Raw genomic sequence first — 12,659 nt, forward strand, 5'->3', positions numbered from 1 at the left:
TATACTTAGTAACTGTATTTCGGGAATTTGATGTTTCTATCAAAGGAATAATGATGAATGAAGTGGTGGTGATGATGAACATTGTAATTCGGTTCAACTTAACTATTTTTCAGGCAAGTTGGGATAGGTAGGTATATTGATTTTTTTTAATGTAGCGGCTTACAAAAGGATTAGGTTAGTTTAAAAATTGCAAAATCATGCAACCCAACAAGATTAGGATTAAGATATGAAACTTTTTTGAAAAGATCGAATAAAGGGCACGAATATAAATAACGTGATGGGTTACGTAAGGTTACGTACCTACTTACGTTGCTCTGATTAAAAAAAATTGTTTGTATTTATTGTAGTAGCTGTTAATATAGGTAATATGCATATGAATATGATCCATAGTAATAACAGTGATTTGAAACTAGAAAATTCTATAATTGTTTTATAGATATTTGACCTATAATGAGTATATTGGTCCTGGATGCCTTTAAGAAGAATAATTATTATATTATGTAGTAGGAAATAGTCAAAACTAAGAGGGATTGAGGCGCTAAGGGTAAAATAAAAAATAAGAAAATATGCAACATCAAATTTTATTTCCTTAAATTATTATAGTTATATACATTAAAATAATAATAAATAATCAGTTTTACGTATTTTAAATATATACAGGCGAAGCAAAAGATGGGGTGAAAATTAAGGAATATAATTACAATCATTTAATAATTATAATTACAAAGTTACACTACTTGAGCATATACATTTTTAAAGTCAACAATAATATATTAATTTGTTTACTTTTTAAGGTTACTATGCGATATGTGAATAACTATAAGTTTTTTAGATATACCTTCTATTATACGATGAAGGAAAGATGATATGAATGAATCAAATATTCTAAATTTAATTTCAAAAAATTGAAAATTGAATTTTCAGATAAACTCAATTTATTTGGGACTCGTATTTACTTGTATTATTTCATTATGCGGGTAAATTTAAAAGTTAAAGCCAATGGAAGCTTTGTATTTAAATAAATAGCATTTAAGTTGGAGAAAAAGATTTTACTCAGAAAACTTATTAAACATAGATAAATGCAGTCTTTTTTAAGGAATTTTATACTTGAATTAGATTATATAATAACAATCTACCTAACTCTAATAGTACCTATTTCTAAGATCTACTATTATCTTCACCCCATCCTGGCTCAGTGCTTCGCCTGTATATTTCTCAATTTCTATACATTTATGACTTATCAATATTATTTACAATCACTATGTGTCTTTTCTCTTATATTTACAATTTGAATATTTACATATTTACCATTTTACAAATAAATTATAATATTATTATGATATATAAGTCACTCTATAAGATATGAGATTTAAGTGAAAAAGTACAGAATCACTTAATTTACGTAACTATAGTACATACATTTGTCTCCCTCTCTCTTGTGGGATATTTTAAGAGAGGAAGAGACAAAACATTAAGCGCATATAATTTTATTGAAGGCCCTTAAAGTAAGATTATACGATTATTGGTTTCCTCTCTCGTATCCTACAAGAACAACTCTTTTTCCTTAGTTTAATATTATTGTTTTTATAAACATCAGTTAGGGATTTGGAAGAGGCTCGTTGCTATAAAGATTCCGGTTTATTTGTCGCGTCTCGTTCGCAGTTCACCATTTTGATATGCTTCTCTTTCTTTTTGTCTTCTTTTTCTTTCTCTTTCTCTTTGTCAGCGGCTTTCATTTGAACAGTTTGTCCGTTCGTTAGTTTGTTGAAGTCAGCCGTTTCAGTTTGAGTTTCTTTATCAGCGCATGATGGTTCTGGAAAATAAATATTATATTAAGTAAAACATACTAAAAATAAAAGTTAAGAAAAGTAATCAGTACGAAGGTTACTTTTTATTTGGGATGAAGAGCGTAGCCACATGGAAAGCTTAGTATGTAATTACAATGAAGATAAAGATAAAAGAGATAATAGGAAGTTCGCGTAAATCAATCATGTAAAAAAGCTAGATCAGTATCTAATAGACAATTATTTTTTCACTGACATTCTATAATTTAGAGTTCACGTTTTATTGAGACGAAGCCGGGGTAAGCGTCTAGTCTTCCGAAAAAGGGATCAGAATGTATTCCGTAAAGATTAATCCCGTCATCCCCGCGGCAATCCGTGCTCTGAACACAAGGATTCTGATTGCTTAGGATGAGGGTTAAATCATTTAATTGCCATAATTTTAATTAACACCCCATAATTTTATAATTATGTTTGATGATAACATAAATGCACATACAATACAAACAGAATATTCGCTTTAATAAGGGACCCATCGTACAATTTAATATTTAATCATTAACTAGACTTTATTTTTAACTTCTTTATTTTTTTGTTAAAATAAGCATTTTATGAATTGATATATTAGATATGTGGATTGTGGGTGTAGTCCTGTACAATGTACCCTGTGTGATGTACTTGTGGATGTATAATGTGTGTGTTGTGTATGTCTGTATATGTATGGTGTTTACCAGTGCTGTGTATATGTACATGTGTGTGTGTCAGTACATATTATAATATGGTCTATACAAAAAGTGAAGTCCCATCTCCCCTAGTGGGGTAGGAGACAAGACAGATGAATTATTACATCTGTTTCACTGATTGATTTTCTTTAAGGACAAGTAGGTGATCAGCCTTCAGTGTCCTGACAGACCGAGACATTTTTTTTTCTTCGTCTCCATCGAACCCAGGACCCCTCTAACGCTCACGCGTCAACCACTGTACAACAAGGAGGCGGTCTGTACATGTGCTGTGTAAATGTTTATTTGGTATTAGGGTGTACATGTGTGTATGTGTATGTGTGTGACTAGAAGTGGTGTATATGTATGTACTCACTGTGTGTGGCGAGCGGGGAGCGCGGCGGCGCGCGGCTGAAGCGCACCGGCATCATGCTCTGCCGCACGTTGCGCTCCGGACGGATCAGGATTATGTACAGCTGCAATTGGAGCGGTTTGTTGTAGTAGAGAGACGAATAAATTTAGTAGTTAAAATAAATAAGTGACGATATAGTCTAAGATCCCACCGCAGGATCAGTGCGTTCATCGGTTTTTAGCTGAAAACCGAATTTTTATGTATATTTATAATTAGGAGAATATATATCGACTAGGTTGCCAGTCAAAATTTGGCCGCAAGCATGTTTAATTAAAATTTTTCTAATCGGTTTTTGGGGAAAAAAATTCGTTCACTTGTTTTATGAATAAAATGTAGTCTACATCACGTCAAATGATATAAAAATTCTAAAAAATCACGGTTGCCGCTTTTCACCTGGCCGCAACATCTTGGCAGCCTGGTGCAAACAGGTATGATTTCGATTCATTTTTACGTTCATAACGCACATTTATGAATCATATATCAAATTAAAGCTAATTTTTTTCTATTTATTATCATATATTAAATCCGGCCGCAAATAAGGGTTGCCAATATAAGTATAACCAATCATATGAAATCTAATGATGATGTTTGGTGTACAAAAATAACCGATACTGCCTCACAATATTGTACAATATTGTGTTGCTTATCCAAAATTGAAAATGTCTGGAAATAAACTTCTATTTAAAATTACTTCAGTGGATAAAATAAAACCTAAGGTAATCTAGGCCAGACACAGCTGATATTTTTGTGAAGACATTTAAAGGAAAGAGCTCCTGTAGGTAAATGGATGGATAATATTAAAGATAAATGACTCTATCGCAAGTTGGATTAAAATATTTGTCGTTGTCTCGCTATGTTGAAAATAAAATATGATCCATATTCATTCAATGTTCTTTTTTTGGATAAACAGACTTTCAAAAGAACAACGTTTGATTCTATTAACTCTATCAGGAAAAATCTCTTAACTAACTACCTTATTTTCTCTTCAAAAATTATCACTGATACAACAATTAATATTACTATACAAGCAAACAAATATTAAATCTTATACAAAGCACTTGAAATTATCCTAAAAATTACATAAATTCTTGCAGCATTATAAATAATTCAAGAAATTCTTCAAGTGACAAGCCTATGATAATATATAAGTTCTATATAGCCTTCCTCGATAAATGGGCTATCTAACACCGTAAGAATTTTTCAAATCGGACCAGTAGTTTCTGAGACTAGCGCCTTCAAACAAACAAATAAACAAACACCTTCAGCTTTATAATATTATATAAGTAACTAGCGGTCCGCCCCGGCTTCGCCCGTGGTACGTGTTTACGTTTTCTTTACATAAGAACCATTCTCGTACTTCAAGGAATATAAGAAAAAAAGAATTATAGAAATCGGTTCGGCCGTTCTGGAGTTATGCGCTTACCAACACATTTTGCGATTCATTTTTATATATATAAGATAAGAGAAGATAAGAAGAAGATAAGTATAGATACATTGCAAGTATGTACAAGTGACACTCACCTTAGGCGAGAACAAGCAAACGAGCGTGACGCTAGCGCTGAGCGAGATGGTGACGGCCATGCTGGTGATGCGCAGCGGCACGTGGCTCGCTGTGCCGAAGTAGAGAGGCACAAACGCGAGCCAGATCACACATGTGGTGTACATTGTGAACCCTGAATAAAATTGTATACGTGGGAACTTCTGCTTTTTTTTATGTATAGGTCGGCAAGCGAGCTTGCGCGTCATCGTACAGAAAGCTGAGATGATTGGCGCCGCCCATGAACAACCACAGACTCTGGAGTACTGTGGTTGCGTTGCCGGCCTTATATCCGAATCGGTGGTTAATGGAAAACTATGTTATGATGATTTAAAAGTCTAGATGAAGTATAATTGAATAAATATTGAGCCTTTCTTTCTACTTTAAGCGTGTTGAGTATTTAGTTTTGTTGGTTTTTAATAGGATAAAGCCATTCTAGTTATCACCATCATGCTTTTTTTGATGCTATAAAATGATATTGCATAGTCCTACCTAATAGTTCATTACGAATTAATTTAATTACGATTAGGTTCATAGAAATATTTAGATTAGAGATACCTGCGTTTTCCATGTTTCGAAATATTTCATAACATAAGATATTATTGTAAACTTTTTTCTGGAATCATAAATAAAATGTTATACGAGTAGCTAGATAAATATTCGTGTTTGAAACAGGATTCATTTAAGTTTAATCGGTTCATTTTAGTGAATTGTTGATGGAATGTGTTGTGGAGTTAGTACGTCACAAGGAGGTCATATTGTTGTTTACTCAATGACCACAATTTGACACTTAGCCCGTATAAATGGATAGCAGCGTTAATTAAAATGTAAGGACAGATCCTATTGGAGATATGTTTCGAACAAGTAACAAATGTGAATTTTCTTCTGCACCACATCTAGTAACCAATATATCTTAATTGATTGAACGAAATTTCAAAATTATTTGATACATTGCTCATAATTTCGTTGAATTTTAAAGGCGAGCAATTTCATAAGGTGATACATCATATCGGTTGGAGTTAGCCCATTGACAATACTAAGCCCTCGAATAAATCAATTTCTCGTCCGATTGGGGACATTTTTGACAAGATTAATGACCAAAAGTAAAATTTAATCTCTGGTACGAATGTCTCGTTAAAGGATTTATCATTTCAGCTTGTAACTTTAGATTAATGATGTTTAATGTCTTTGACACCGGCTGCTAAATCTCTATCTAATCTGCAATTAATCTGTTGTAGGACCTAATTTTGGCTCTCAGCTGGAAGATTGTTACCGTTGACTATTGGATTAATATAAATTTCAAAAGTCAATATGATCTATTGGAAAATTTGAGACTTAGGCAGTGGAAAATTATTTCATAGAGAAGAGCAGCAAATTTTAATCGTTGCTATGAACGGCTATATTTTGTATCTATCCTAAGCTTTATTAACATTACAATTTTACAATTTATTGAGGTTCTGTATTAGAAGTCAAATGTATCGAAATGCAGCATATTAGTCCTATCTTCATGATCGCAGTAAAGAAAAAGCAACATCGATACCCTATTCTTTTGAAATTTATGTGTCCAATTTGTCTTTTACCATAGTACTCCGAATTCCCGACATATACATAAGTAGACAAGGCTGTATACGAGACAGACTTCGTACAATGCACATCCAACGTAATCCCTTGCGTTATTTGCTTACAGCATTGTTGGATAAACACCTAAACCAGAATCCTAATTGAAATTCAATTATTGATCCCGCTGACGTCGGGCAATTAGCTGACGCGTGTGTTTGAACGTTTAGGATTTCAATTGCTAGTTCGTAATAAGCCTTATTTGACTGTTAATCACAGTTTCAGTAGAATGTAATGTCAGTTTGTAGCATGTTACTATTTGATGTTAATTGAGATATTACCTCTATAATAAGTCCGGAGGAAGGTAAGTAGAAGATAATGCTATAAATGATTAAAGATAAATGTTTTTACATGAAAACAGTAATCTGAACGGCATTATATTATATGCGACGGGAAAGATCGTATCATGAATGCCTGACTCCTTAACGGACGATAAGACGTCAGTCCCGAAATCAATTGCTATGTATGATCATCCGTTTCATATTCAATCCCAAATGCGTTAATATCTCCAATACTTAAATTTTTAAGATAAATTTTAGTATCGGTCGAATCCAAAGGAATTAATCCAAAGATTTTGATTTAGTTAATTTGGTTTAAAGTTTAAACATTACTTCAACGATAGCATTAGGTACTTGCTCGATGTTCGGACGTTGCACCGTTTACTGAGACAGATATATATTTCTGTCGAGTGGAAGCAATTTATTATTCTCTATGGATACGTTAATCGATTTCAAGATGGACACATCAGTATTGTTTCGAGCATTCACTTCCAATGACTAAGCTCAGTAGTGAAGCTTGATTGACGAACTTGTGGATAAACACAAAGCAATAGGTGCACATGTATTTATGATTTGCTAGTTAGTTTATTAAAGTGACACTTTTATTACATCGTCTCAAACTTTTTGGTCTGTGTAGCGCATGTCGCGTGACGGTCGGCTGCCGAGTAGGTATAAAGCAGTGTTCGGAAAGTTTCACTTTTGCCGTGGTTTCATAAAACCACACAACTTTTTTTTAAATATAAATATTATTTTGCAAGTAATATTGGTTTCTGTAATGTATGTTCAATCCCATTTAAATGTAATTTAAGTTTATTTAATATTAAACATTCTAAAATCAGAGGGTTATAAATATTTAAAATTTAGGAAATTGAGATTACCTACTTACTGCCAGTTATTAGAAATTCGGAGAAAGCAAGGATTGCGTTCATTCCAAATGAAATATTTGACAATTAGTTATAAACCCGAAATTTATGATAATAAATTAAATTTTGGACACTTAGTATTGACATTATTTTAAACAAAACTTATCCGAGAAGTTCAAGATACTTTACCCAAATTTCCTTTAACACAGTATAATCAAACCCTAAATTGTTGAGTTTGCAACAATTTATTTAACTAGCTTCCCTTTGGATCGTTACCACAAAAATAAAATACCTACCAATATGCTTGCTCTCATTAAAAGCCTCTGGTATCTTCCTGGTCAGCACGGCATACACCGTGCAGACGAGGATCAGCACAATCGGATAGAAGAAGGCGATCATGTATGACGCGTCGACGTACGAGTCGCACACGAGCATGTTGTCCTCGCGGGTCGGGTAGTGGTGCATCGCGCGGGCTGGGGCCACTATCATCCACACTACTACTATGAGCACCTGGAACGAATGCTGCTGTTAGATATTTATCTCTTACTAGCTCTCCGCTCGCGGCTTCGCCCGCTTTATCTAGAACTAAAGTAATAAATTATATATTTAAAACAAGTTTAAAACCTTCATTATGAATAATCTATCTATTTAATAATCAAATACGGGCAATTAGAATACGTTTTTAAAATGGTAGTTTTATACTTTATTCGACGAATAAGTTTTAACCAAGGATTGAAAAATCAGCCCTAAAAAGCATAAACGCATCGAAAAAACGTGCAGACAAACGCGGGAAGCGACTTTGGCTTATATGTATTATGTAGTGATACGGATACACTATGTTTATAGGCGCCAAAGGCGCTAATCGTGCGATAATTGATACCTACATAATTATAAATTCACAACAGATGTACTTATTTGACATTTCAAGACACGTATATTTTTTATGCCCCAGCAGTCAATCAAGTTTAAGGCACGTAGGTCACTTGATGGTAAGCAACCACCACCACTCGTCAAAATTTGCAGAGCTATTACTTTTGCAAATGTGTTGCTCGATTATTGGCATCAAGAGAACAAATATTGACAATGAAACTAAAGGAATGAACTGGGAAATTTGAGGAAGAGAATCCATGAAAATGAAAAGTCTCCGTATCAAGAAGATATATTAAGATTGAATCCATTGTTAGAATAATTAAATGTGGTAATATTACGAGGTTTCTCATTTATCGCCTTTGCAGATGAATATAGACAATTAACTCATTTTGCATTAACAAAGCAGATAATATACCCTTAACAAGTAACTGAGCAACGTGATTATAAAACGTGATAAACCTATACCAATAAAGTGGAAACCCCTAGCGACTAACTTTACTCGCAAACTAATTTAAAGATATAACATCACTCTGACTGTCTCGTTAAAAACCGAGTTTATTGTGCCCTCGTAAACTCATCTTGTAATCAACCCGAATAGTTTAGGGTTTCCGTGGAATTTCTATACGTGAAGCTCTTTATTAATTATTTTATCAAAAGTTTTATGATATAGGACCGAATTTTAATTGATTATCATCCCTTTATGGTATGGTAATTGATGTGTGGTAGTCAAATTAAATTTCTCTTAACATAAAACAAACTGGGAAATATTATTTATTTGCTACGGATGAAATTGGGAAATATAAATGACTAAAGAAGAAAAACCTCACTAAAATTTTCAAGATTTTTATTCATAATAAAATAATCAATTCAAATTCTAGAATGTGAGGGATATTCACAGAAATTGAAAGTTAAATACGAATCAGTCAAGTGGAGTCAATCGAATGCAGTCCGAATAGATTCTAGAGGTACCTATAGTAAATACTGACTCGTATGTTTGATTTGTGGTAACCTCTATGCTTTAACTCAAAGCTGGAAGTCACTGAAATATTGTCATTGAGTGATGTTGTTATAGCTTGTTTATAAAATCGAAACAACGTAGTAAATAATAGTTTAACAAATGCCAGGAAGTGTAGCGGCATGGGGAAAAGTGGAGTTTATGGGGGTAGGAAATTGGGAAAAAGGATTTTTATATCTTTTATAATTTAGAATTCTCTTTAGTTTATTAATAAGTTAATTAAGATGATATTTTTTTTATTTTGTAATTCCATCAAACGAACGAATAACGATTAAACCAAATCATATCTATTGAATTACTAAATAGATATAGAATAGTGTCGTCATCATTTATTCCAATATCGTCAAACTAAAACATTCGCAAACTAAGCAATGCATTCAAACGGTCGTAAATTTAACCATTTGATAAATCTCGCATACGATATTATATTAACTGCCATAATATGCAACACTAAATCATCCACATTGGCACGCTATTCATTTTATTACAAGTGGCAGATCTTGCATTGGGTTTTGGGTCAAATATTATTTCACATCTGTTTCCCTGGTAGATTTTTTCATGTTTGTAAGTAATGTAGAATTTGGGCTGTTGTTTTTCAATGCAAGAAAATCATCATGGCTTTTACAATATAAAAAGATATTTATAACAAAATCAAAAGGGCTAAACATCAATATTTGCGTAACGTTAAATCGAAACATTAACAAAGTTTGAACTCAAAATGCCTGCACGTACTTCATTATCATAATAAAAAAGGTGGCTAATAAAAGGCCTTCAATCTACATAAAGTCAATATTCAATCCCTAAAGGCCTAAACCATAATTATTTATTATTAAATACTTCCTCCGTAATAAAAGGAAACTCATAGCCTAGTCTCGATTACTGCTGAGTCATTAGAAATTTATTAATTGTGGTTAACCTAAAGATCCACCCTTTGCAGCGGTATTTTAAATAAAGCGTGATTAATTATTTTAGATTCGAGATTGATGTGAAAACGATTAGAGAACTCGGCGAGTACCGTAATGCTTCGCTTGAGAGGTTATTCTGTTTTGTTTTAATTCTTATTAGCATTTCAAGATTCGGTTTTAAGAAAATATTGTAAGGAAGAGTTAATTGGAGAATGGAGATCGTTTACCTATGTTTGAGTAAATTATGAGGTTTGCGTCTTTTAAGAAATTGATCGTCTTATTTGTAAAGATAGGAAATATAAATAAATAATAGGCAGATAAAATATGTATTTACGTCCTTTGGAATATTAATTTAAGTCCTTAAGAATCCATAACATTTATAACATACCGAGCTTTTGAGAATTAAAGAATTGGTACAAATTTACGATAAAATAGAGAGAATATTATTAAAATGTAGTAATATTTAATATGAAACAATAATTTAATATAAACCACTTTATGCTAAACATATCCGGAGGAATGTGACATAAATAATTATTATAATCTGTGAACACGCCGCAATGTTGGAAATTGGCGCCAAACCAAAACCTGTCAGCGGAGATTTGTTAATCTCACAGTTAATCTGCTTACTAAGCACTTAACTTTGGAAACAATTTTATTCTCATAAACATTTTTAAATTCTTGGAACAGTACTTAACTTTTCAGATTCAATAATTTACTAACGAAAAAAAAACATGTATTTTGGCGTATTTTGAATGTTTTTCACCATAACTAAGAGCGGTTAAAGGGACAGAATTTTGTTATTAAATCAATTCTTTTACATTGAGATAATATTACTAACTACGTATGGAGGAGACACCACGAACAAAATCTGTGCGCCATTTTTTTGCTCTAACTAAGTTTTAAAAATTATTATTTAGTTAGGTACTTAACGATGAAAGTTATTCCTTTGCACTTTTCCGTATTATTTGTATTATTTGTGCAATATCGTAACACACACGAAGGCATGTTTGATGCGTTTCACTTTAAAACCATTAAAAAATACCGCTCAACATACGTCACATGACGTATGTTGAGTGGAACATAAGTGATGTAGGCGGTGTCGTCTCCTATTAATATTATCTCAATGTTCTTTTATATTGTTACTGTATGTGCGTGTATCTTCGGGTAATTTATTATGTTCACTACATTTTAATTGGAATTTCCTTTCTATTACATTGAGCTTTCATTTGTTTGACTACTACCCCATAGAAGTTAGTTTTATTGGAAAAAAATATAGGAGACGGCTAAACTTTCAGTAATTATAGCTTCAGAAAACGTTACTACAAAGCGTCAGAGTTAATTTAAAATAAGGCTTTGTTACAGACACATCATTATACGGACATAGTTATTTAAATATGGGTTAAATTTCAGCGAGGTTAGCCTAATTACGCTGGTAATTCTGTACCTTTTAAAGAGTAGCGCGAAATTATTTAAGCGCTGTTTAAATCATGCTCTGACTTTACGAGTGCAGTAAAAGAAGGTACTTTTTTAAATGCGGGGTCTTTATAATATTCTAGGTCTTTATAATTTCAACTTAATGAATTCTGCAATAGGCAGTGTTGCCAAAATGTTGAAAACAACCTATCTCAGCAGTTTACCATGAACATGAAGCTTTACATCATGCGTTACCGAAGCGTACCATCTTGGTCACCACGGGTTAGTGATATAATCAATAAATCGCGAGAATCCGTTAAAAAGCCTTTAATTTCTAAACGTAAATATTTATTTCCTTTTTTATTACTAACTTACGAGCGGCGAGGACAGTCCATTGCCACACAAAGGACATGTATCATCTTTTTTTAATTTTTTGAAGTGAAACTTCTTTATCGGGGTTGGACAAAAATTTAGTGTAACATTTTTGCGTTACGCCGTACGCGTGACATTTTTGCGTTACGCCGTACTCGTGACATTTTTGCGTTACGCCGTACGCGTGAAATTTTTGCGTTACGCCATACTCGTGACATTTTTAAGGTCATAAAGAAGTTTCACTTCTTACGTGTGTACTCTAGTACACGCATACATTTTTTTTTGTAGCGTACGATCTGTTAGCAGAATTTAGTATTCTGCACCCCACGTGATCAACTCCAAACGCATGTTTTTTATTTTTCTGTGAGTAGAGTTCAGAATCCGTACCTTTGCGTATTTTTTTTTGTATTTTGTTACTAACCTGCACAGAAACGAGCGCCGCACAGATGGCGAGCTGCGAGGAGGGCGAGATGAGCAGCGGGCGCTTGGCCGAGCGGCGACTCGCGCGGAAGATGCGCGCGATGCGGTTCGTCTTCGTGAGCAGCGCCGCGTATACCACCGTGAAGCAGAACCCCGTGCCGAAGCTTCAATGTATTTAATATTAAATAATACTATTTAATATAGTTAAAATATATTTAATTTAACTTATATGAAGTACTAGATTTCCGCCCGCGGCTTCGCCCGCGTTTTCAAAGAAAATCCCGTTCCCGTAGGATTTCCGGGATAAAATCTATCCTATGTCCTTTCTCGGGTATCAAAATATCTCTATACCAAATCTCATGCAAATTGGTTCAGTAGTTTAGGCGTGATTGAGTAACAGACAGACAGACAGAGTTACTTTCGCATTTATAATATTAGTATGGATGTAAACGCA

General features: G+C 33.3%; 1 protein-coding gene across 1 annotated transcript in view; it reads right to left on the minus strand.

The window, feature by feature from the left end:
* Nucleotides 1–804: 804 nt before the first annotated feature.
* LOC149483161 (metabotropic glutamate receptor 2-like) overlaps nucleotides 805–12,659 on the minus strand; it is a 77,833-nt gene continuing 65,978 nt past the window's right edge. Inside the window, exons 14-18 of the mRNA XM_089702196.1 lie at nucleotides 12,207–12,369; nucleotides 7,504–7,717; nucleotides 4,434–4,585; nucleotides 2,877–2,976; nucleotides 805–1,813 (exon numbers count right to left, since the gene is read on the minus strand). Coding sequence (XP_089558322.1) covers nucleotides 1,623–1,813; nucleotides 2,877–2,976; nucleotides 4,434–4,585; nucleotides 7,504–7,717; nucleotides 12,207–12,369 — 820 coding nt within the window. The 3' untranslated portion in view covers nucleotides 805–1,622. The remainder of the gene's footprint in view (nucleotides 1,814–2,876; nucleotides 2,977–4,433; nucleotides 4,586–7,503; nucleotides 7,718–12,206; nucleotides 12,370–12,659) is intronic.

This window comes from Colias philodice, chromosome 13 (genome assembly GCF_061535455.1).
Source record: "Colias philodice isolate Cphi_HAF_F1 chromosome 13, ilColPhil1 Martin Lab GWU primary, whole genome shotgun sequence".
NCBI lineage: Eukaryota > Metazoa > Arthropoda > Insecta > Lepidoptera > Pieridae > Colias > Colias philodice.